Below are 26,655 nucleotides of genomic sequence, written 5' to 3'. Positions count from 1 at the left end.
CATGCCGTTGGACTCTGCCCATCTGTTCAGCCTATTGAGGTCCCTCTGCAAAGCCTCTCTACCCTCCAGCAGATCAACACCTGCCCCCAGCTTGGTGTCTTCTGCAAATGTAATAGAAATGTAATAGAAGAAATACTAGAAGCATGTTAGAAAATGCACAATAGAAGCACATACTAGAAACAAAATCTGATGGAGAGAGGTGGGCCTTTCTGACCCAAAAAGTTTATAATTTTATCATTCTATAGCTGCTTACCAAGTTTCACAATTTAAATGTAACAGACAATTGCTACAGTGATCAGCAATAAACATCTGTACTTAAAATATTAAAAATCTCAGTAGAGGAAAGATCTGCTGAAGAAGGTCCAAAGGAATGCCACAAAAATGATCAGAGGGCTGGAACACATCTCCTGTGTGACAGGCTTAGAGCTGGTGTTGTTCAGCCCAGGTAAGAAAAGGCTTCAAGGGAGACCTTACTGTAGGCTTCCAGTACTGAAAGGGTGACTACAAGAAAGATTGGGTCAAAGTTTTCAGTAGGGCTTGTTGCAACAGGATGTGGGGTAATGTTTTTAAACTAAAAGAGGGCACATTTAGATTAGATGCAAGGAAGAAGCTTGTTACCACAAGGATGGTGAAACATTGACACAGGTTGTCCAAAGAGTTAGTAGATGCCCCATCCCTGGAAACATTCAAGATCAGCTGAGCAACCTGACCAGCTATGCTGTGGCTTTACCACACCCTCTTTTCAGAGCTGTTCTGCATTCTAGTTGGTAAAACACTCCTGTTTAATGGATGAGTTTGCAACCTACCATTAATTCATTAGAACTCACTTTCGTCAGTTTTCTACCTGCTGTCTGCAGATTACAGGGGAAAGAAAAAAAAAGCATACACAGGTCTCTGACGAGAAGAAAAACAGTTACCAACATGTGAGGTGTCATGCTTTGCTCATGCATCTAACAGTGAGTTTTTCAGCTTGTTTTGGTTTTGTTACATTTCAGTGACACAATGGACCTTGGAAAGAGAGGAAGAATCCACCGCAACATGAGACTCACCTGCACTCTTCTAATCATGGGAGCATTCTGTGTGATGCCTTTCCTCTGCCACAGCCAGATTGACCCACTAGCTCTTGGGCGAGCAGACCCCCACTGCTGGGAATCCTCCTCAGCTCTCTTACTGGAGATGAGGAAGCCTCGCATTTCCGACTCTGTCAGTGGCTTTTGGGACTTCATGATCTTCTTGAAATCATCAGAGAACTTGAAACACGGGGCTCTGTTCTGGGACCTGGCTCAGCTCTTCTGGGATATCTATGTGGACTGCGTGCTCTCCAGAACCCATGGCCTAGGAAGAAGGCAGCTAGCAGAGGCAGAACAGAAGATTGCTACTCTACATTCCCAGTTCATGGGGAGAAACCAAGGTTACTACTCCTTTAATACATCTCACTGGCAATAATTAGAACTAGTGGGAAAGAGAAGGGTTACAGGAATATTGTGTTATGTGGGGATAGTACAAAAACAGGACAGTACTGCACAACTTCCCCCCACTTTCCCCAATCCAATATAGAGCTATGTTCATGGTTAAAGTGATCTCAATAAAAATCTGACCTCCAAATAACCTGAACTCTAATGACAGCTATTAAGTTTCAGTTTGGTGGGGAAAAAGGGGCAGTGGAAAACAAAGCAAGCAGCACAGCAACTGATCATACAAGGATATTCTTCCACGGCAGCATTTTTACCACTGCTCTGCCAAGGATAGGCTGCTTCTTAAGTCCTCATTCTGAGGGGCACATCACCCCAGGAGTGCATTGCACTGGTGCTGCTGGGGAGAACAGCAGCCTTTCAGCAGAAGAGTAGGTGGCTTACTTGCCATCTAGTAGTGAGCCACTAGGTATTTCCTATTTCCATACTGGTAACTTTGCCCAGCATAAAATGGAAACAGACCTAGGACTCAGATGTGTGCAGGCTTTCAGACACAGCTTCAGGAGGAAAAAACTACCTATGACACTAAATGCTGCAATTCCTTATCTCCAGGTTCCCAGCCCCAGAGCTGAATCCCTAGGCTTAAAGTAAGGCTCTCCATTTGTGGTAAGGTGAGAACTGGCACCTCGAAGAAGGATCTGCTAAAGAAGGCTTGTCACTTATCCTCCCCATTCCTAGCAGGAAGACAAAGCATAGCTTTTCCTAAATCTCACTCCCTTTAAGGACTTCAGTTCTGATCCTGCTACCAGCAAACACATCCTTCCCTTGAGAATGTCCACCTTCAGAAAGGGACAGGAGTTATAATTTGAGGGAGGGGTGGAAGTGCTGGTGCCATCAACAACAGTGTAGCACACTGGGCCCACAGGAAGAAGGCAGAACTGAATGGATTCAGACCTTCATGTCCACTTCTGAGACTGGTGTATTAGTTACTAAGATATTTGAGAGAAATATCCATGGCATTTACTCATTACAGCATCTCTTTAAAAAAAGGGATTTGAGTCCTTCCTGTCAAGTTCTTCCACCCCAGGGACACTATACCACTCGACAGCCCAGCTCTTGCCCACAGCCCTTAAAATGTTTTGTGTATTGAAAGGTAAAGATAGGATTTGAGACAGAAAGGATTGAGAGGTCCTTAACCCTCTCTAGATGTGAGGAGGAGGTTCTTCACCATGAGAGTGGTGAAACCCTGGAATGTGTTGCCCAGGGAGGTGGTCAAGGCCCCGTCCCTGGGGGTGTTTAAGAGCAGGCTGGATGAGGCTCTGTCCAGCCTGCTCTAGTGTGGGGTGTCCCTGCCCATGGCAGGGGGGTTGGAACTAGATGATCCTTGTGGTCCCTTCCAACCCTGAATGAAACTATGAAACTATGAAACCCCATTACCTACAGAGAATGCTAGCCATGAAGATAGGGCATAGGAGTTGTGTTTGAATCAATTGCCTCAGACTGAAGAACTACTCTTACACACAGGGCCGGTTTCTAAACTCTGAGCCAAACAACCACTACCTGCATTTTAAAAGCAAGGCACGTATCCTGTCCTGCTCTGCAAAGAATCTGAGCTATCACATAGCTCTGAGAAGATCTTCCCTTTGTTGAGATGCACTGATAGCAAAAAACACAGAGCACCCTTCCGGTTCTCAAGTCGCCTTAGACATCACAAAAGCAACAAGTTGCTCAGTCCTGACCGGAATGATGCATTTTTGGCTACAAATGGAATGCATCATTAGACACTTGAGGCAATAGCACTACTAAAAACTGAGATGCCCACCAAGTTAAAGTCCCAGATTAATTTTTGTTTTCAGCATTGTAGCTTTAAATACCACTGTTTAATTTCCCCCTTAGCCTTTTGTTTACATCTGGCTCTTCATGCCGATAAATACACCAGTTTTCCTAACCAGCTTTTGTTCCAGCCAAGATGTATTTTGAACAATCAAATAACTTTTTAAAATTTTATTTAGACTTACTTTGGTTTACTCCTATACAGAGAGATTTTAAGCACTACTAAGTGTTCACACTTTAAGACAAACAATGATTCCTCCCCTTCTCTATTCTTTTACCTGTTTTGTGAACTGTAATCAGATAATCTGTTTCTCTGAACAATTGATTAACACCAGCCTGTGGCAGGCAGCTTACAGCAGTCACAACCTAAATTTCACTTTTTGAAGGAGCTATCTAAGCTGTCATCCAAGTCTCACAGTCTCTTGACAAAGCTAGCTGCTTTAATCTTTCTAACCCTACTGCCTTGTTTAGTCAGTGAAAGCAGAAATCAATTGTTAATAATTGCAGATAGAAATCACATCCCAGCAAATTATGAGTAATAGAATTACACTTTCTTATGTGTAAAGAGATGTACAAGCCTATCTGCTTAGCCCAAAGAGCAGCACTATCAGCATCTGAGCAACCTTGTGTACTGGGCAAGTATGAAAAATTTTCAGAGGCTTGTTCTAGAAGTCAAGCAATAAAGCAATGGTCTCCTTTTCAGCTTTACCATTATTTTTGCAACTCCTGATAGGATCTTTATTGCTCCATATTGAATTTTTCCATCTTATCCTTCTGAAATAGTCATAATTTCAATCTGATTGTGGGTTGTAGTGGGGTATAGTAATAATAGTAATTATTATTATTATTATCATTATTGCAAACAGGATCATAAATCAAGAGCAGCCTGTGAACTCCAATCATGGTAGTTCCTTAAACACGTAATTGACTTGGAAAAGCAAGACAGAGTTCTGGACTTGGCAAAGAAATGTTGATGTTAAGGTGTTGTTATTCTAGTGTTAGATTTCAGAGCTAAAGGATAAATCCCATGAGGTCATTGTGAAAACTGAGTGTTAGGAACTGAGCTTTTCTAAGACCAGCCCTCCAAGCAAAAAAATTAGTGAAGTCCTTGGTAAAAGGAATCAAGAGAAGGACTGAACAGAACTACTTAATCCCATCTAGGGAAGCATTTCCTCAGTTTCCCCATTTTACCCTCCTGGGAAAACAAGTCTGTCTGAGCATGCACCAGGACAGGGGTAGAAGTATCCCACGTCCAGACTCAGAGCCTCAAACACTGTTTTCTGAACCAGTCTAGTCCTGCCAGGTTCCTCATTGTAGTCACTAACAGGTCTGAAGATACACTTCAAAATCCACACAGTCCATGAAAAGCACCGTAAGATCAAAACAGCTCTATAAGAGTTACCTAGCAAACTCCATCCAGCTAACATCCTACTTAGCCCAGCAGCAGCCATAGATATTGTGCAGAGTTCAGCTTTAAACCGAGATATGTAGGGAGAGCCCTTTACAGTTGCTTATCTAAGGCTAAGGCATCTTCACTAACTCATCATTTTCCCCTGACAAAACCCAAACACTCTGAAAAAAGCAGGCTTCGTAAAAAAAAACCATTTCAAATATATCCCAATACTGAAGTTAGACACATTAAAGCTATAACAATTGTCTCTTAATGAGCCAGGGAGGCAAAGCCTGCTGTACTCTGCATTTGAGGCTGGTAAATAAACAAGCACTGTGTGGCCAGTTACTTTTTTCCAGAAAATAAATATGACTAAAAGATATAAAGCCAGTCTACTAGCTTTTGGGGAACATTGCAAAGAAAATGCACTATCGTTCCTTAAGGAAACAACAATGTGCTACTGTGTGAGAGATCTCATCCAGTGTGCAGGGAAGTTGATGACAAGCTGGTGACTCAGAAAGACTGTGATCAGACTTGAATGATTACAAGTCCAAGAGTTTTCAAGGGAAAAATAGAGAAAAATTCCATGCTTAAGGAAAAGATCAAAGTAATTTGTCACTGAAGGAAAACTTGCAAATAGAGCTGTTGCCAAAACAAGAGGTTTAAGGGGACCAGCAGCATCTAAAGATGGAGGAAGCATGGATGTGGGAAACTGAATATTCAACTGCTCTTTGCTGTTTGGAAATTGATCACTTATATGTATTTTCATGTCACTTTTCAGGGATATTTCCTCATATTCAGAGGTCACCAGCTCTGAAGAAGAAAGGCTCATTTGAAGATTTAAATACTCGTGTGCATAAGAAGAAATCTGCATTACTTGGAAGAATCATTGGACAGCCAGGGAAGAAGAGGGAACTACACATTTAGTCAAATGATTTGTAGAATTTTTTTTTAACTACTTTTCTTTAATTTTTCCATTTTAGTCCCCATGAATGTCGATTTATATGGTGGAAGAAGGCCTATAGCTAAGAGCAGTGTATCTCTGATTCACTTGGACTTGTGGAGTTTTTTAAACTACCTATGAAATCAGCCTCCTTAATAAACTGCATGATTTATAAGCAGTTGCCTATTTTAATCTGTGTGTATGTCAGGCTTTTTGTAATGCACATGACCTATTTGGACTACTGTCTTTTGGGTGCCAAATCAGGAATAACTGATAATTCAATAAGATTTAGACAACCAGAGCAGAAAGTTGCCGAAAACCTCCACTGTCTTCAAGACAGGATTGAAGTTGAGATGGTGATATTTTGTTCTATGCATAGCTGTACAGCTGTACAAAGCAATGACTGCTGAAGGACATTTTGCTATTCAAGTAATACTCATTCCAAAAATGTTTTCCATTTTCCAGCACGAGTAAAATGGTTAACAGGTTTTATCAGCTCCTCTGTTTGCTTTCACATGGTATTTTTATAGTATTTACCCTCAATTTTTATGCATTAAAACCACTATTTAATATTTTACACATTCTCAGTTAAAGTGTTTAATCAGCATTCCCATACATAACTTGAATTTTCTTCTTTTTTAATTTGCAAGTTCTTTGCAGACAAATCAATTTCCTCTGACTGTTATTGATAACTCTACTATGCAATTTTATATTAAACTCATGCACCAAAACATTGGGTAGATAACATTTGATGCTTTGACGAAACATTTCCATTGCCTGCCTGGCTGAATGCAACTACAAAGTTCAGCTTCACAGGGCAGCTACATTTGTAGGCTCATTCAAAGATTCTTTCCTTGAGCATGTGGCAATAGTTGGCTGCCTTTTTATTGTTTAGTTAGGTGTTTTGGTTTTTTTTTGTCCAAAAGCCCACAGTAAAACTCATTTGCTGGGTATTCATCAGCTTGCAGAAATAGGTTTAAGTAGCAAAAGGTGTAAATAAAATCTCAAAATGGTAACTGGGTGTGAACGAAAGACATTTTAAACATAGTCCCCTTGGGTGAAATGCATCTTATAGAAGCAGACAAAAAAACCCTATAAGAGAGCTCTCAGCATCAATGGCACTGAATTTGTGCTTAAAGTCAAGCGTACAACAAACCATTTAAATGCTCAAGAGGCGAGGAAACACTAAAGCAGGATAAGCACAGGAACACAGAGTTTAGTGTACTTGCCAACACCCACCCCGCCTCATCTGCTTCTGTTTGCAACAAGAGGGCTCTGCTACCATGCAGGAGGGAGGCAAGGGCATTGTTACAACAGACCTGCTCGCTCCTGATGTTAATTGTCTAAATTAGATTAATAGATCTAAAAGCCCCATTGTGCACAACTTTGTATTAACATGAAGAGACACAGACCTCACCTTACAGATACTAAGTTCAGCAACTGACAAAGTGAGTGTTAAGGGCTGTATGCCTCAGTTGAGAAGGACTGGTTTTGTAGTAGATCAGATGTTACCTGTTCCCACTTGCTCTCAAGCTCCAGCAGATGTAAACCCAAGCAGATTAACTGAACAGGTACTGTTTATCTCAGGTGGTCTTCCACACAGCCCTTTCAGAGAGGCTAGTTCTTCCATGTTAGATACATCCCACTTGTAACAACAGGATGCCCAAGGAAAGGGCTGCTGGCAGCTTTCTCGTGCCCCTTAGACAGAAACAAAAATGGTGAAATACCACTATGGGCTAAGCTGTTGTTTAGCTTAAGTAAATTTACAGTATTTTTCTGCTTCAGCAAGCTTTTTAATCAACAGTCTGTAGCATCATTTGGCCTTTGAGGAAAAAGGCAGGAAAAAAAAAGAGAAAAATAGATGAATCTACAACATACATCACAGTATGGAGAACATTTGGGAATTGCTAATGTAAAGGAGATTATCTGTTATTAATATGCTGAAGTAAAAAAAGGGGATACAATTAATTACATGTGAAACTGTGAGCAGAGAAACTAAAGGAGATTCCATATGACCACAAGCAAAAACTTTTTAATTGTGAGGGTGACAGAACACTGGAACAGGCTGCCCAGAGAGGTTGTGGAGTCTCCTTCTCTGGAGACATTCAAAACTTTCCTGGACCTATTCTAGGGTTGGACTAGATGATCTTTCGAGGTCCCTACCAACCCCTAACATTCTGTGATTCTGTGATACTGTAGTGAACTTGGTTTTGCAGATACTATTCCTGGCTTAATGTTTCTTTGAGTGTGTCTGACTAATTTTGCCTCATTGTCAGCTGAACTGAGTTACAACAAAATGAAGGCCTTGGGATTTTGTCCTTTCATCATGTAGGTACCTGGAAGCTAAACTGCTTATTAGTATGGGAAAACACTTCCTTCAGTCTTTATACACTGTCATGAACTACAAGGCCATGATAGTTCAGGGATCTATTTGTAAGGATTTGTGCTCCAGATGTGTTCTACGTTGCCAAACTCTATTTGTGAGCTCCTTGTTTCCAACCAATTCTAATTCATTCTGATGGAGACTCACTCTGATGGAGATTTACAGCCTCATCAGAAGCTGATGGCTATCTTCCTAAAATCAACATTTAATCTCCTTGGGCCACTATTTGTATCTCTTGGGACTGGTATATTGCAAAAGCTCCTAAGCATCTACCTCACACGATATTCTGTTTATGTGATATGCCCATATCAGCCACTTTCTAGTGACCTCAGCACTATTTGTTTTCTGGGGTCCTTCCCCCTCAATTAGTTTCTTTGTTTTTCACCCTCTTCACCCTTCCTTTGCTAGGGAGAAACTGCTTGTAAGTTTCCAGCTAACAAGTCACTATCTTTTGCTGTAATTCTTCAGTGTGTGTAGTATGTGTAATTAAGACCTCCTGTGACCAAACTAGCAGAAAGCACCAGCAATGTTCATTACCATCACTACTACAGTATAAAGTCTTTCAAGAAGGTGGCTGAGGTGCTACAAGCAGAATCCAAGATTTCTAGCCATTTTAATGAGTCAGACAGACTCTTTATTTTGGTGATTATAATTCACTCTGAAAAATAGAAGTCCAGGAAAATCTATGTGGAAAATTAAACATTCTGCTGAGCAGCTTTTTTAAAGTACTATTTTTTTTCATTTGCTTTGAGATCATATCATCCTACACCCTGTTTGATTGCACATCAAACAAAGCTTCAGAATATGTAATTTACCTAACTTTTCTCCCAAAGCGTCCAACAACATTTTGCCTTCACACAAACTGAACTCATTTTCCTAGTAATCACTGAAAAAAAATACTGCAAAAACTAGGAGTATTTTCTCTCTTGGAAAGATGGTATATCTCCAGTGATTCATCTACAATCTTTTGAAGTATGCACATGTTCTTGAACCATAACTGGGTTTGAGCCCACATACATGTACTCATTCACTAATTTTTATGTTTCCATTAGAAAAGTACATGGATGAATCTATAATCTCTTCTCTCTGAATTGTTTCAATTTTATAGATATTTAAAATAATTATGTGTTTTATCAGAAAAAAAAAAAATCTTGTTGCAAAAATCTATGAGATACAACACAATTCCAAGGAAGTAATTTGAGCATGACATACTAATGGTGAAGGATGAAGGGTCTAGAGAACAAGTCTTATAAGGACCGGCAGAGGGAACTGGGATTGTTTAGTCTGGAGAAGAGGAAGCTAAGGGGAGATTGTATTGCTCTGTACAAATACCTGAAAGGAGGCCGTAGTGAGGTGCATATTGGTCTCTTCTCCCAAATAACAAGTGATAGAACAAGAGGAAATGGCCTCAAGTTGCACTGTGCAAGTTTTAGATAGCACATTTACAAAAAAATATCTTTACTGAAAGAGTGGTGAAGCATTGGAACAGGCTGCCCAGGGAAGTGGTGGAGTCACCATCCCTGGAGGGGTTCAAAAAATATGTAGACTTGGCACTTTGGGATATGGTTTAGTGGGCATGGTGGTGTTGGGCTGATGATTGGACTTGATCTTAGAGATCTTTCCCAACTTTAATGATTCTGTAAGTCTGTGAAAAACTAAAGAGAAAGAAATGGGTAGTCATTTGCACTGCTGAGTAACCATACTTAGTGAATTTGCCACTAGTTCATTAGTCCCATTAAGCTGTCAACAAACAAACAGTTAACAATCCAAGTAAATACAACATCTGGTTACGGTTTTTAATACTCTGCAAGTTTTAGATATGTTTTATCAAATACAAAATAACCACAGGGAAAAGTTATTTTCCTCATATTTTAGATGCTACAGGTGAAATTATATTCATATTAACCATTACATTCTTATTAGCCATTCTATGGTAATATATGATGTAATCAATAATAGGAATGCTCTTCTATCAATGAACTCTGGAGGGCCCTTCCAATCTCTACCATTCTATGATCCTATGATTTTAAGACAATCGAATTCCTTTAAATATGAATTCAATAGTTTGGAAAAGTCATGAATATTTAAATATCAAGCACTGAGAAGTCTGACAATTAAGACCTTATCCCTTCCTTTGTTGTAAGAAACAACAATGTGACAGAAAATACATCACTAAAACAGTTGACTCAAGCCAACTCTCATATAAAAATTAAATGTTCCTGAAGCACTAGCCATTACTGCTAGCAGTAAGAAGGAAGGACAGGATTGGACTGTTTTGAAAGTCACTGTAACATTAATAAAGACATGTTGGTTTTTATCAGCTGGGTCAACTTGTACTGCACAGGAGGGAGAAACCCATCAACAGAAACAGAACATTGTTCTCTTTACACTATTTCTGGTTCCTGGTGAAGTCAGTTAATGCAGAAATCTGTTGTGCTGGGTCATTACAATGCAACAACTGAGACACTTTAAATAGTCTAACATGGCATCAATTACCTTAAATAGTTCAGTGAAGATGCATGGTAAATGGTTTCCATCATTTACAAGCTGGTGAAGTTACTTGGTTGATGAAGTAAAAAAAGAATCTGCAAACACGTTCCACTCTAGAGAAGTCCTGCTGCAAAACAGACCATTGAGCTGAAAAGTAGAACAGATTTTAAGTCTTTCAGAGCATTTGCATGTTGCCAGAGCCCTGAAAACCTCTTTATAAATCTCCAGTGTAAAATAACTCCATAGAAATAGCAGCTTTTTCTGTCACTCTCCTCATTATATTCTCATTATCAAAAGTGAGGCATTGTGAGTGTTGAACAAAGCTCTGCTATGTAAGACCGTTGACCACAAAGGGATTTTGTACTGCTGGATGTCTGTCTGGACTAGAGTCATAGTTAGAATAACAGAATGGTAGAGATGGGAAGGTGGCTCTGGAGATCATTCAGTCTAATGCCTCAGCTAAATAAAGTAAGTTCACCTAGAACAGGTTGCACAGGATCATGTCCAGGCAGGTTTTTTATATCTTTAGAGAAGAAGGATCCACAACCTCTCTGGGCAGCCTGTTCCAGTGCTCTGTCACCCTCAAAGTAAAAAACTTTTTCCTCATATTCAGGTGGAACTTCCTGTGTTCCAGTTTGTGCTTGCTGCCTCTTGTCCTGTCACTGGGCACCATTGAAAAGAGTCTAGCCCCATCCTCTTGATGCTCAGCCTTTAGATATTCATAACCATTGATAAGATCCCTTCTCTGTTTTCCCTTTTTCAGGCTAAACAGACCCAGCTCTCTTACAAAAAAAGCAACAGAAGAGACCTCACCAGTGTAAGTTTGCTCCTTAATTGATGCTGAGACTGATTTCCTCTTATGCATTTTGATTCTTCCTATTTCACATTATTCCAGCCTTAGGAGCTACATTCTACCTTACAGGAATATGTTCTACCTTACAGTACAGAGCTAGAGTACTTCTACAATGGCAGAGGCAAGATTCTGAGTTTCCTCTGAGGGTTAAATAATTATGAACAACATTATAGAGTAAATTGGATGAGGGTGAAAAGACAGTGTCAAGGTAACTTGGATATTTATACCTGGTTGGGCATGGAGAGACAATGAATCCTTCAGTTTTGTGACTAGTTGCTGCAGTTCCATTTCCTTGCTGCCTTCCTTCTCATCAGGTAGTAGCTTAACTGCAGTCGGATTAGGAACTGTATTCCTCACGAAGCCATTGAGAGAGCTTTCTGCCAATTCAGGTAGATACATTTCATTCTCTTTTGTTTTTTTATACTGTCCCATAAAAGATCTGTCACTCTGCAGGAACACTGACCCCAGTGGGTCTTCTGAGAACATAAGGTCCACTGCAGTGGGAACCTCAGGTGTTTGTAAGAGATGCATTCTATTTGCAGAGTTGGGAAGATTCAAAGATTTCCAGTCTGCACATGCTATGGAAGCAGACCTTATTTGGACAGGATTTAACCCACCCCTTCATTCTCTTTTTCAGCAGAACATGTGAGTTTCTTGGCATCATATTCTGACGCTGTGGAAACGGATGCTGTGATGACTGCAAAATTGTCTACAACAGACAAAACACAGAAACTACTTTGTGAAAATAACTGATAATCAGATTTGCTAGCACTGATAATTTTGGTTTGATAGCACCAAAACAGGTAGGAAAATAACTTTTTTCTTTTAAATTTCTGGTAAACTGAGCCAATTCTTTTCACAAATAAAACATTTTCCTGCAATAAAATAAACTTCATGTTTGAGCTTGGAGAAATCTATGTGGCCTTTTTTTCCCCACAGTTCCAATCTGAAGACATTATATTCTTTAATCACAGAATGTTAGGGGCTGGAAGGGATCTTGGAAGATCATCCAGTCCAACCCCCCTGCCTGAGCAAGATCACCTGTACCAGATCACACAGGAACACATCCAGGTGGGTTTTGAATATCTCCAGAGAATGAGACTCCACAAACCCCGTGGGCAGCCTGTTCCAGTGTTCCATCACCCTCAAAGTGAAATTTTTTTTTCCTGATGTTTACATTAAATTTCCAAAGCTTCAAGTTCCACCCATTGCCCCTTGTCCTGTCATTGGGCATCACTGAGAAGAGCCTGACTCCATCCTCTTGGCACTCACCCTTTATAAACATTAATGTGGTCACCCCTTAGAGCAGAGAAGCATTAGGTGCACAAAATAGTATCAACAGTGCTGGTCTGCAGGAAAAGGAGTAGTTAAGTGTTCCATAACTGCCCATAGCTGTGAAATTTCTGGGTGTATTTATCACCATACCTTTACTTCTTGGTTTATTTGCTGCAACTATTTTTGCTTGCTTGCTCTCACACTTTGGGGCTTGGCCTCTATTTTGCAGCTTTTGTCTTCCTGGCAGTTGTGCAGAAATTGCATTTTGTCCCTCCATTTGTCAAACTGTTTTTTCATGTATCTGCCAGGGACATGAGAGGTTGAGAATTTTACTAAATCACACACACAAAAATATATGCAGTTACGGAAAAGAGCAAACACTGTAACATAAACTTTCTCTTCATCAGTTTGGGAAGTATTTGTCATTTTTGGGTTAGAGGCCTGTATTTCAGGAGGGGCTTCTATCCATGGAATTAGCAATAACAGCATTGTTCTAAATGTGGAAAGATGTTAGTTGAATAGAGCTGTGGCCAGGACTGAGCCTTGCACCTTGGCATTTTACTTTTCCCACAAAGGTGGCTGCAACAGAAGAGACATTTTATCAGTCCCTCTGTCTAGAAGCATCTACTTATGGCAGCTCCTTGACCTGCAAAAGATTCTCATCATTTCTCCCTGGGCAAAAAAGGAGTAAAGGCAGCCTCTACACCACTGATTAAGTTCCTTCTTGTTCCTGGTATTCTATGTAGCTTGTTCAATGATACCAATAGTTTCCACACAGGCCATTCACCCTTGGAAAGATACTTTGATTTTTAGAATAAGAAGTGCTACCCTCCCATGCACACTAAAGATTTAGAAATTATCTACTTAAGAGCATGACAAAAAAGCATGACAGTATGACACACACAAAAAACCCAAACCAAACCAAACAATCCCCACACCTCTGTTCTAGAGTTGGGATTTCACTAAGAAGGCAGAGTAGAAATACAGTTTTGTTTTCCCCATGGACGAGGTGGAGACAAAGAGCAAAGTTTGTTAATGTTACAGCAATAAGCCAACTGTTTCATATTATATAGTTAACTCTTTTGCTCAGTTGCATCCAGAAGTTCATCTCATTCACTTTCTTTTGGGTATCTGTTGGCTCACAGAGTAAAGCTCCCTCAGTTTCACTGGAATTATGCAAGATTTGACTTAATGTGACAGCTAGTCAGACCATTCAAAGTTAAAATTACAGTGGCCCCTTATAACAGCATTTAATGCATGTTTAGTGTAAAATTCTGACTACCTGCAACTAATTCAGATCCCAGTTCTGTGAACGGGCAAACAAATGCTGAAGTTGGTCCACAAATAAGGACAAGAGCTTCCCTTGAGTAATACGATTCACTCATCCAGTTATATCTGGGTCAGAGGGTGATGCAGGAGGAAACTCCCCAGATATCCTCTCAACTATTGCTAATCTAAACAAAAGCTATGCTGTATCTCTGTTCTCTGTGAGAACAGAGAGCGAGGCAAGAACAGAGACTTAATATGAAACTGCAATTGCTTTTCTCTAGTCGTGGAGTGCCCTTGTGTGAATTTGATGCAGCAATTGCACATTGATTTATTACAATGAAGCAAAAAAGGAACAGAGAGAACCAAGCATACTGAAGGAGGGTAGATTCAGGACCAAATTCAGCACTTGGTTGTAATTCTACTGCTTTCAGTGGACACAGATATAGAATCATAGAATCCAGGCTGGAAAAGACCTGTAACTTCATTGAGTCCAACCATTAACCTAGCACTGCCAAGTCCATGACTAAAACATGCCCCCAAGTGCCATGTCTACACTGATATATACCTCTAGGGATGGTCACTCAACCACTTTCCTGGGCACTCTGTTCCAGTACTTGACAACCCTTTTGGTGAACAAATGTTTCCTAATGTTCAGCATAAACCTCCCTTTGCACAAATTGAGGCTCTTTCCTCTTGTCCTATCACTTGTTACTTGGGAGAGGTGACTGGAACCCACCTCAGCACAACCTTCTTTCAGGCAGTTGTAGAGAGTGGTAAGTTCTTCCCTGAGTCTCCTTTTCTGGAGTCTAAACAACACCACTTCCCTCAGCTGCTTCTGGTGAGATTAGATAATATCTACAGGTCATTCATATAGAACTACCAAAATGAAGGAAGGGTAAGAAAAAGTAAAAGACAAAGGTAAGCATAGTTGCCTATATATTAACAGCACCCCTCCACACCCCCTAACAAATCACCCAAGAAATTTGTGGTTCAGGAATTAATATTTTATCATGTCAATAGTTTACATATTAGAAGGGACTGCTATGATAATTTCAATCACTAAGTCACATAATTTCTACCAATAGTTACTGTATCAAGCCTGTTATCTGTTTTAGAAGGATATCCTACTCTGACTTAAAAACTTCATGCAAATTATCAAATTTGGTTTGATTAAGTCCTGTTCAGAGACAAATTTGCAAAAAGTCTGCTGTTGTGATACTTCTATGTGAATGAATATTTTGTCCCTTAAAACAACTTTCAGAAATGTAAACTAACAATTGCAAAAGTGCCGATGAAAGCAAACCAAAACATTTTGCTTTGCCAGAAGTGGGTTTTCGTATCATTCATCCTCATTTGACAGGATTTTTATCCCCACAGTCTCTAAATGGAAAAATTATTTGACTCCTAACTCTTCACTAAAAGAGCATTTCTAACCAGTCTTCAGTGATTGTACCACTGCATTTACCTACCTGCTTTCATTGTGAATGATTTTGATGGACTCATGAATTTTTAACACAACAGCTTCAAAAGGGGCTATTACCTACGATAAAAAAAAAGAGAAAGTTATCCATTCATAACTTTATCAGCAATAACATATTTTTTCTTTAAGAGGGCAAGGCAAGTTTGGGATTTGGTCTGGTTTACAGATTTACTTTTTTAAAATTAACTAATTTCAATCAACTGATGCATTAAAGTATTTCTAACTGCTATTAAAGTGGAAAATCTACTCTATGGAAAAAATTCTTTGTCCTATGACAAATTCTAAGTGTGTAAGAATTTGTTTTGTTTTAAATTACAACAGAAACCTCATTCCCTGGAATTACTGCAAAATGGAATATTCTGAACAGTCTCTCCCAAGTCCCACAAATGCTTTGGGAGATAGAGAGAAAGGCTGGATGTACAAGAAAGAAGAGAAACTATGGGTCTTTGGGTGGAAGTGGCAGCCTCTGAGCCATGCAGGGGACAGTGGTGCAGAAATTAGAGAGAAAAATACTTTCCAGGTAAACTGCTTTAGGGGCATGGTATAAGCTAGGCTGGATTCATGGCTGCCAAGCTCATGGATTCTATTAAAAGCTATAATTGGACTTACAGACTGCATCTTTTTAAGCAGCACTGAAATAATCTGCATATAAAATGTTGGAAATCAGTACAAAACTGCTCAAAAATAATTCTCAGCCCAGAGAGAAAATGACCAAGAGAGCACTGCTTGTGACAGAATTCCACCACAGGGATGCAAGTCCTGTCTCACTGTCTTCTAAAACTACAAACACCAGCCATCAAAATTACATGCAATGTCTGCTGGCTGGCACTCCATCTCAATATAGAGAGCAGAGTACTAAAAGATAGGTCTTTCAAAGGGCAACATGGGAATAGCAGCCAAAGGATTGACCTGATGTGCGCTGGCTTGCTCTCCGTTACTGCACCCTTGGCTTCTGGGAAGAAAAAGAAGGCACAAAGTGGTTTGAACACAACCCAGTGTTCCCTGTATTCCAGGTATGTGCTGAACTACCAACTTCTCAAATAAATATAGAAACAAAAAAAATGCTATGTACTTATTTTTATCTACACTGTCTACCCACTCCTCCAGCATTGTTTCTCTACAGGGAACCTGGAAATAGATTAGTGGAGAGCTTTTATGCATGAACTACTTTAGTTGGAGTGGACATCACTCGGTTTACCCTTAAGAAGGGCCCATTCTGTCCTCTTGCTATTGCCATGGTGACAAAAATGGCCCGAGCCTAAGAAGCATTTAGGTGTTCTTCCTTAACATTTGCTTGTAGTAAGAGGACACGATGCCACGTTTTACTGTCAGAATATAGAGAGGATTCCAGTCTGAACTAGTCTTTAATGTGCTACTCTAAACAAAAAACCCCAAAACAAATCAACCAAACCAAACACACACATACAAACACACACACAAAAATGCAGCTTATGAAGGTCATGGAAGTCAAGGAGTTAGTCACTAATCTTGAGAGGGTATCAAATTCAAGCTGCACTCACTTTTCAGATTTAAATTTTTTTTCCATCAGTGAGAAATTAACAAAAAAGTGAGGCTGCCCATTACATCACAGTATCACAGTATCACCAAGGTTGGAAGAGACCTCGAAGATCATTGAGTCCAACCTGTCACCACAGACCTCATGACTAGACCATGGCACCAAGTGCCACATCCAATCCCCTCTTGAACACCAAAATAAAAAGCAGGTATAGACCATAGTTTTTCAAAGACTCTTTATCAAGATTTGCAACAGGTAGCAATTCATTTGAACACTTGGAAAGAGCATGTGAAGGCCAAAACACACGGCTCTTGATGATGCATCTGTTTGAAGGCTGCTCACTAGCTGATGCAAAAATATTTCACTTTACTCTCCTCCCTCCTTTACACAGAATCACCCAGTTGGAAAAGACCATTCAGATTGAGTCCAACCCATCACCCAACACCATCTAATCAACTAAACCATGGCACTAAGTGCCTCATCCAATTTTATTTTAAACACTTCCAGGGGTGGTGATTCCACACCCCCCCTCCCCCCAGGCAATCCATTCCAATACCCTACAAGACAGAGGACCTCTGAAAAAAAGGCTCATAACTTCAGGGAAAACAGATGGACCCCAGTGTCCTCAGCTGTCAGACACCCACAGCATTCATCACAGTGGACCAACTCACAGTTTATGTCAGACATCTTTTGAGTTATAGTTTAGGAAACATCTGAGGAATTTTCTAGATCTGATTTCAGAGGGATGCAGCTGGACTGCCAAAAAAGAAGCACTGGTAATTGGAAAGCAATCCAATAGCTAATTTGGTAGGTGTTCTCCACTACTTTAGTACTTGCACAGCTTCATATTTTGCTCACCTGAGCTTTTGTTTTGCCTTGCTCTGGTGCCATGCTGTTATTCTCACTCTTCTGCATTACAGTTCTGTTTTCAGATAAGAATTTGGGTGACTCCAGGACAGGTCTGTCTACTAGGAAAGACAAGTTTTCAGGGCCAGGTAGTGGTGAAGCACTGAGTTCTGGAAAGAAACTGTATACCAGTAGAGAAAAGATGAATCCATGGGTTTGGTTCTCAGAAAGATCAAAATTAAATTATAGCACAGTAAGGAGACAGCAGTGCTATGGCTAAGCAAGAAGCACTGCTTAGTTATGCCTGCTGGCATATTTTGGCTGAAAAAAAATTAAATCCTTGAATCAGATTCTATTCCTTCAACAGAATGTCAACAAGAGGTTCTTCTTTCCATCCATTTAATATCAGTGCAATTTGATGCTTCTCTTTTTTGCTTCCTTTAGCCAGAAGTGAAATGTCTTGTGAAGTTCACCTACAACAGGATAGCAAAGGGCCATATATCTTGCTGCTCAGTCTATTCTATGCTAGGAAAAGCCCAGATACCTCTCAGCCCCACAGTGACACCTGTAATGGCAACCCCAAATGCTTTCTTTCACTGCTACCTAAGAATTAGGTAAGTGAAACTCTACAGAATTGCAGAGGAAACTTGACTGATCACAAAAGAATTAAATTACATTCAAAATGAAAAAAAAAACACCCAAAGTTTCTGAATACAAGTGGGGAAATACTAGCAATAGAAAATGTTTTGCGTTTCACCACATTCTGAAAACAAACACTGAATCAATATTCTCTGTGAGAATCACTGTAACTATCATCCCTCAGTCTTGGTTTTCACAAAAAGTTGGTTTCTAATAGCAATGCACTACCTAGCAGTGTAGCGCAACCAAGTTTCATGAACAGGTTTTTCTCCTCCTTCATGAAAGGATGAAACTAATTCTTTTAAAGAGGAGTGACAATTTTTTCCATATTTCAGTCTCACTTGAGCCTCACATAGAGAACATATGTGAGATGAAAGACAGTTGCTACATCTTTACACAACTAGGAAGGAATCTTAGCCTTCACATGTTTGCAGTACTTATCTGAACAACCAAAATCTCATGGCAAGAAGGAGAAACAATATGGAAACCAATGCTCCCTATTAACCACTGTGATCAGTGGTAATGAAGTTACATGCTAACTAAAAGCACACAAACCAGAACTGATCTGAATGAAGCAGGATGTAGCATCAACTACTCACTACTACCAGAACAGTAATTGTCAGGCTTGAGTAGAATGACTGTCAGTGAATGCACTGTGGATCACATGTGGAAAGAATTCACAGTTAATGTCCAGTGAATTTGTCACCAGAGGAGGTGCTTAAAATCCCATGCAGCTGTAGCAGGTACTAAATATTTGCAATGCTTGACCCTAGGCAGAGCATAAAAAATGACAGAGAGAGAGATGACATAAAGAAGGATGGAAGAAAGACACAAGCATATTATATTCTATATGACAACTAGTCATTAGGTTGTCAGCATGGTAGCCATAGTTGAGCTACAGAAAAATGTGCAGCAGTGTCCCGTTCCCTTTTTACTGGAAAAATCGTAAGATGGTGTCTGTCGTAACAAAAACACTGACTTGGAGGACATAATCAAACAATATTCCGCAGCCTGACCTATTATCCAGGGATTATAAACTCATCAGAAACAGAAACTCACAAAGTCTTCTTGGGAGCAGGAAAGTGCCCCTCCTCTACTATCTCCAGAGCCATCCTTCTTTGAGCCTCTTTTCTTCTGCAGCGCTCTTGAAACAGGTTGTTACTGATCCTGTTCCAATTGGTTGTTCCAATTCTGTTAGGTAAGAAAAGCACTGCCTGGGCCACATTCAGACTTGGAAATGCCCAACACAAGATTTTGGCAGTTGTAATGATTAAGCCTGACCTAGTGTCTAAGTGTCTAAGTTCTGGATCAATGGCAAGAAGTACTTTTATACTTGTGTTAAGTGTTAATAGATACAGCTTTCTGTGCTTCTCATCCTCCTCTCAAACAATACTGTTAAAAGCCATCTATCACAGCACTGTCAAGCTCAGCTACAACAACTAAACTCAGTAGCTGTAGTATAGGCAGACAAAAAACAATTCTGGAAGTGACTGCTGCATAACATGGGGTGAGCCCTAATAGAGTGAACAGGAAAAGACAAAGAAAACAAACAGCGTGCCTCCTAGTAATTTCTTGGCATGATAGTAGCATTACCACAAGGTGTCAGCACGGTAAGGGAAAACATTGATGATATTTCAAATCTCCACTCAACAGCCCACTCCCTGATAAAGACAATGTGAAAACTTACCCAGCCAATGACAGCATCTATTAAGAGTGGACAGCATGGAAAATGTAGTTTATTACTGCTTCTTTTATGTCCCACACAAAGGACATTACAATTATATCTGTCATAGTGAGTAGCTTGTCTTTTTATTTTGGTATAAATTCTGGCCATGAAAGTATTATTTTACTGTTACTCTCTTCTCACCAATAGTAACCTTGCAGGTTTAGGTGTGTTTTTTTGGTGTGGGGTTTTAATTGTGTTTTTGTTTGTTTGTGGGTTTTTTGTTGTTGTTTTTTATTTTGCCAAGCTGCAAATCCTGCATCAATAATGCAGTGATATTACAGTTCTATGCCAGAGTCTCCTACTGACTTCAGTCCTGTAGTATAATCAAACATAAAATGTATCAACTATATTTTCTTTTTTTTCTCCTTCATAAGGATACTCCTACAAGACCTGTTGTGTAACAGCACAGCAGTGGCATTACCTGATTTAAGTCTGTTAGTAGGCTTCTCAGGGCACTACAGGTAATCAAGGCTTCCTTGCCATCAGGGACAGCATAAAGCTGGAAGAAAGCCGAAAACAACCACAGGAAAGAAACTAGAATCCTGGCAGAGCCTGAAGTCTTTTGTAGATACTTACTCTCCAACTATCTACATGATCATTGCAGCCTATCAGATAAACCCCTCAAAAAATTTCCACTTTATTGTCCATCTAGTGGGCACTCAGTGACTGCTGTGACAATACTTTCTTCCTACAGGTAGGGGAAAGAGAAGGAAAGCAAGGAAATTATGGCAATTCATTATTCCTAGCAGTTAAGACCAGTAAGGGTGAAGGAAACAACAAGCTCATTTTCATGTCTATAATACAAATATTTTAATATGTTTATACAAGATATGCCCCTTTAAAATTGTGACTTCCTTATTGCAATTTGTAAGGAAATACACAATATGCAGTGGGAGAGTATGAGGCAAATACCACACACACACAATCACCAAGGTTGGAAGAGACCTCAAAGATCAAGTCCAACCTGTCACCACAGACCTCATGACTAAACCATGGCACCAAGTGCCACGCCCAATCCCCTCTAGAACACCTCCAGGGACAGTGACTCCACCACCTCCCTGGGCAGCCTATTCCAACGGCTAACAACTCTCTCTGTGAAGAACTTTCTCCTCACCTTGAGCCTAAACTTCCCCTGGCACAGCTTGAGACTTGTGGTCCATTCTGAGCATTTAACAGAGGCAGAAATCCTCGTGCTGCACATTTCACGTCTACCTTTATCTGTTTAGCTTAGTTCCTCAAGCATTTTTGTATAATGTTAAAAGTGCTCTAAATGTTTCCTGGATCAAATATGTAAAATTGTTTTCTAATCCAGTAAAATTTAAGCCTGGGTATTTTCCATTCTTTTCTGCTAGGCACACAGAACGTAGCCTTTGTTTTTGAGCTTTACTCATCTTAAATTTTACTACAATTAGTTTGGAGACTTTTTATGCAAAGATGGCTACAGACATTTGTGGAAACATTTTCTTCTGCATCAGCCTTTCTCTAGAACTAAGACATCAACAAAGTTTACTTTGTGCATGGCAGAACTGTATTCTCTTTTAAAGTTAAAAAAAAAAATACAATAGAGACTTTTCTCAATGTTCAGTATTTCAGGCAGTGTATAAAATTATAGATTTCCTACCTCTGTACTTAGCCAGTAGAGTGTCACCTGAAAGGGCAATTAGGGTAGCTGCAGCAGATCTAATTTTGATATAACCTGTTCCAGATCTAGAAAAATAAAATAAGTTCACTACAGTCACTGAGAATGTAAAAACTGTATGTATTATACCATCAAACAGCTTCACTGTGGCCCCAGACCTGCACTGAGCTTCTCTTGGGCTGATTCCATTTAATTTCACTCCAAGTCAATTTATTCAAAAGGATATATGGAAGAGCAGGGCTTTAGTTTTGACAGATTATAAAGAATGGAGCTTAATTTAGCTTAGTTGTCCAAGTTTGCAACATAGGGATCCAATGGAAAACATTTCTTTATGTGAAGACAAAGCAGACATGAATTGGAAACTATAAATCAGGAAATTCTGGAATTCTGTTTTTAAGATATCAGTTCTGCAAAGCAGTATTGAACTTCAGAATATCATTACATAAAATTGTCTTCAAGAATCTTGATAGTCAAAATGCTAGTCTCTGTAAAGCTGTTGAGAGAAAAAGCAGCAGACATCTGGACTTCCAGGTAATTCTGGAAACATTTGACCACTATTTCTCTGATCAATCTTTTGCCTCATATCCTATAGATGAACTACTATCACTGTGTATACTAAGGAAAAGAATCTAAAAGGGAGAGATGCATACAGAAATGGTACAAGGGTGGTAGAGACAGTCTAGTAGTACTTTGTGATAGATTTACAGCTGTGCTTCCTCTCACCTGCCATACATGGAAGCCAGCAGACTCATCATGAATTCAGCAGCTCTTGGATCTGCCTGACCTGTTTTTTCTCACACCTTGAAACATTTTTTCAGCATTCCAGAGATCTGCTGTATGTTCAGAACAAGCTGCTTTCCCCTCTGGCTCTCTTCACTTTATAGGAAGTGCTGAATCCAAGAAACATCAAGCAAATCCACTGTGGTAAAATGAAGGGAGAAATGAATGAGGACTCCTGCATTTCAATGAATGAAAGATCAACATTTTTTTACTAGAAGTGCCTAGCTAAGACAAGTCTGTAAAATGAAGTCTAAAACAATATGCAACATAAAAAGGAAGCAGTCTGAGAAAGGTCTTGTGGGGTTTATGAATCTAGCCAAACTTGTGATATAAAGTAAGAACATCTCAGCTTAAATTTCCTGGATGTGATTTAGGGATAGATAGGGAGGGAAGAAAATAGCACGACTAACTGCATCCAAATTATAGAACTTTCACTCTATGTATAGATATAGCATAAAGCTACACACCACTCAGTATTTCAGAAAAAAAAACCCAACAGGAAAACTGTGAAAACAATTTATGCATTGATGTAGGCTATTTCCTCATGCACAAATACCAAGAGAAGGGTAGCACTATGGGCGAACAAGCTGTTTTATAGACATGCCATGGAAAATCAATATCCAGGGGGAGAAGAGAGTTATGGTTTCTTGAAGGCCACATTCAATACTGCAGATGAATGATCAATTAAAATTAACATCAGAATAGAAAGATTGTCGTAGGCTGAAAGTTTGTTGATTGCTGAAGAAGCAGAGAACTTAGAATTGGCTGAGAGAGCTGCGGCTGTTCAGCCTGGAGATGGCTCCATGGAGACCTTAGAGCAGCCTTCCAGTACCACAAAAGGGCCTACAAGAAAGCTGGGAAGGCATTTTTTGCAAGGGCTTGTAGTGATAAGACAGGAGAGAATGAAGCTTTAGGAGACCAGATTTAGACTGGGTATTAGGAAGAAATTCTTTACAGTAAGGCTGATGGAACACTGGAACAGGTTGCCCAGGGAGGTCATGCATGCCTTCTTGCTGGAGGTTTTTAAGGTTGGGTTGGATGAAGCTTCAAGAATCCTGGTCCAGTGGAAGGTATTCCTGTCAGTGACAGGTGGGGTGTGGATCTTTAAGGTACCTTCCAAATCAAACCATTCTATGAAGCTATGATTATATCACCTATGGTCTTTCCAGCACAGATGGCAAAATATCAGTGCAAGACACTGGTGAATCTCAGTCTGTAAACCCTTGTGCAATCCTGGCCACCAATGCTCATGGAGGAGCAGAGTAACTGGAGTAGGTGCCATGGGTGCCTAGAGGAGACATGAAGGACTAGGCAACAGAGGTAATCAAAAACAGTAGCTTTGTGAATAGGTACTTCTGTGCTGTTACATGGCCAATGCCAACAAACAAGTCATCTTTTCTGTGCTACACTGAAGGCCTCACGTGCAATGTTGCACATTGTCAGCAAAGACAGGTAGAACAAGTGCTAGCCAGGAGGTTTCTGGTCTATTATATTTTGTTCTTCTTATTAATACTTACAGTGTTAAAAATACTGCCTGTCAATGCATTTTTGACACTACACAATTATCTCAAATAAATCAATTCCTAAACACATAGGAATTTGACATGTAATAATAATAGATAATGCAATAATAATAGATACAGCAATAACAGCAATAATCTGCAGATAAATATTTATAATTTCCAGTGGTGTCTACATAGCAGCATTACAGATTGTAATAATTTTATTCTCCCTTGCCTTTAGAATTTTGCTGATGTATTTCTATTGACATTCAGAAGCCGGGGGGGGGGGAGGGGGGATCAATTTGTATATGAAGCTCTTATGTATTTGTAATGTTTTCTGAGATTCTCAGGTGGAAAATGAGGGAAAAGTAGCATAATAACTCATGGTGACAGCAACATAAATTTTTTACAGATCCTTCTCCCCATCAAAGCACAAGATTCTCATCAGCTACTAACATTAGCAGACTTTGTACTGAGCGTAGTTCTAGGGCTGTTCTGTAGATGGAGCTCTGAACATCACTGAAAGCCTCTGTGGGAAAAAAGCAAACACCACATTACAATGAAGTGTCTGGGTTTTGATTTTTTTGTTTGTTTTTTAACCAAAATAACCCCACAATACTCTGAAGACAAATCTTTAAAAATTAATAGGAGAAATTAAAACATTATTTTTTCCCCCTTTGCAATAGCTTTGTGGGGGAAATGGCCTTCTTATGATCAGTGACATGAGAAGACACAAAAATAGTATTTAACATACAGAGCACACCTGCTTCTTTGGGTATCAAGTCTATTCACAATGAGAAAAAAAGGATATGCACTGTGCATACTTTTAGCCAAGATCACAAGTAAATAATATTTCTTCAGGCAAAAGAGCCTATCTTGATAAGAGAGACTTTTCTAAAAGGAACAGTTTGTCAGTCAGCACAGCAGGATACATTTCAAGCATTAAACAAATGTTCTGGTAAGATCAACATCTGGGTCTCTTAGAGAAGATCATAAGTAATTCAACAGAGCAACTGGCTTTTGACATACCTCATTAGTAATCCCACTCAAGATGTTTGATTCAACCCTGTACCCTTACATAATGTCAGTTCATTCCTTCCACATCACTAAAGGATGATTTCCTGAGTGGGATGTAAGGGCTTCTGAATATGACCTATACCTCATACTTTGCACAGATACCTAGAACTTAAAAACCAACAAACAAAAAAGGCTTGTTTGCAAAAATTTAGAAACTAGAAAGGATTTACCAGTTACCTTCCTGTCCTCACATACTCTTTCTCCCTGTACTTCAAATAGGAAGTGTTACAGTTGATTAAGGACTAAGATAAGCAACAAATGTGCATAACCAAGTAGAGATAACCCACAAAACGCTACCTGTTTAGTCCAGAATGTAGTCAATCTGTGTGGAATGGCTTCCCACAAATGCAGCAGACTAATGATAATAGTAAGCAAATTACAGGCTCTGCTGGTTCCCAGATGCTGCCTAAGATACAGAAATAAGCCAGTATCTGCTATACCATCTGTTTAGTCCTGCTCTTGTCATACTGTGTTTTGTGATATTATTTGGAGATGTAGCGTAGCATGTCACACAATGTGAAAAATTAGTTTTGACTTCTGTGTATCATCAGTTCTTTTTTCTTCAGTAAACTGATCCAAATCTCTTTTGAAAGTAACAGAAAAACTCCCACAGTTTTCAGTAGGCTATGGATTAAATTCCAAATGCTTATTTTCAAACACAAATGCTAGAAACATACACGTGATCCAACTCAAAACACCCTCCATGTGCAAGATGACTTTCTAAGTGGAGGGAATCTGCTTTAGTAGCCATCTGCTACTTATTTCAAGTTCATTCTTACAGACAAAATGTGGCCTCAAAGCAGGGCATTCTGTGCCTTTCAAGAACAGTTCCAGATTTAACTTGAGAGAGCACACAAGTAAAACAGTGGACAAAGAAGAATATCCCAAATAAAATACAAAATATTTTGGGATTGTTATTTATGACAAGCTATTTAGGAGCTGTAAACTCTTTTGTTTCTCACAGGTCACTTGCAAGTTCTGCATTTTGTTCTACATTATCTAGCAGATGAAGTACTCACTATGATTTTGCATTCATAAAGGGAATGTATGGCCATCCTTCATGCCTATTAGAGAACATGTGAAAAAAAACATATCCTATATTATAAATTAGGGAATGTGGCCCCTTTATGCCTGACCAGTCCATAAACCCAGGTGATAATGGCAAGGAAGGTGTCAGGACAGATCCAAAAATAAAGACAGGACATCACAGCTGTCGTTATGTGCTACAGCACATAGATTCTGAAAGCGGCATTACTTCATTACAACTCAGACAGACACAGATGATGTCAAGACATATCTCTTGAGAAAAGTTGGGAAAAAATGAGAAAAATCCTTACCCTGCAAGTCTGGATCCATTTGAAACAGATGGCATTAGGCGTTCTATAATGAAATAAGCCAAAGTGTAAAAGCACATTTTCTAGACAGAGATATATCAAACCATTCAGATCAAACCTCTCAGCAACTTACTGGATGCATTTCAGAAATGGAATTAGAAAAAATTACACAAAACAACATAATAGTTTTGGCGTCAAGTGCAGAGAAACTCCATAAAATTGTGTGCTCTCTGCTTGGGATAAGGCAGAAGCAATTCCAGTAATTACA

General features: G+C 39.5%; 2 protein-coding genes across 2 annotated transcripts; one reads left to right on the top strand and one right to left on the bottom strand.

The window, feature by feature from the left end:
• Nucleotides 1-1,002: 1,002 nt before the first annotated feature.
• Nucleotides 1,003-5,647, top strand: FAM237A (family with sequence similarity 237 member A). Its single transcript, XM_068138353.1, has 2 exons — nt 1,003-1,411; nt 5,417-5,647. The coding sequence occupies exons 1-2, from the start codon at nt 1,003-1,005 to the stop codon at nt 5,560-5,562; spliced, it is 555 nt and encodes a 184-aa protein (XP_067994454.1). The 3' UTR covers nt 5,563-5,647.
• Nucleotides 5,648-6,080: 433 nt separating this feature from the next.
• Nucleotides 6,081-26,515, bottom strand: DYTN (dystrotelin). The gene is given in 14 exon segments (XM_068139204.1): nt 6,081-7,276; nt 10,458-10,598; nt 11,532-11,925; nt 11,927-12,013; nt 12,730-12,880; nt 15,318-15,388; nt 17,703-17,871; nt 19,389-19,520; nt 20,017-20,033; nt 20,477-20,589; nt 21,677-21,762; nt 22,418-22,613; nt 24,443-24,505; nt 26,391-26,515. Coding segments are annotated over 13 exon segments (1,599 nt in total). The 5' UTR covers nt 26,410-26,515; the 3' UTR covers nt 6,081-7,276; nt 10,458-10,497.
• Between the last annotated feature and the right edge of the window lie 140 nt (nt 26,516-26,655).

The sequence above is a fragment of the Melanerpes formicivorus genome, unplaced genomic scaffold (genome assembly GCF_026170545.1).
Source record: "Melanerpes formicivorus ecotype bairdi unplaced genomic scaffold, bMelFor1.0.p_v2 SCAF_5, whole genome shotgun sequence".
NCBI classification, from domain to species: domain Eukaryota; kingdom Metazoa; phylum Chordata; class Aves; order Piciformes; family Picidae; genus Melanerpes; species Melanerpes formicivorus.
Note: the sequence above shows the minus strand (reverse complement) of the source record. Positions and strands in the feature narration are given on the sequence as shown.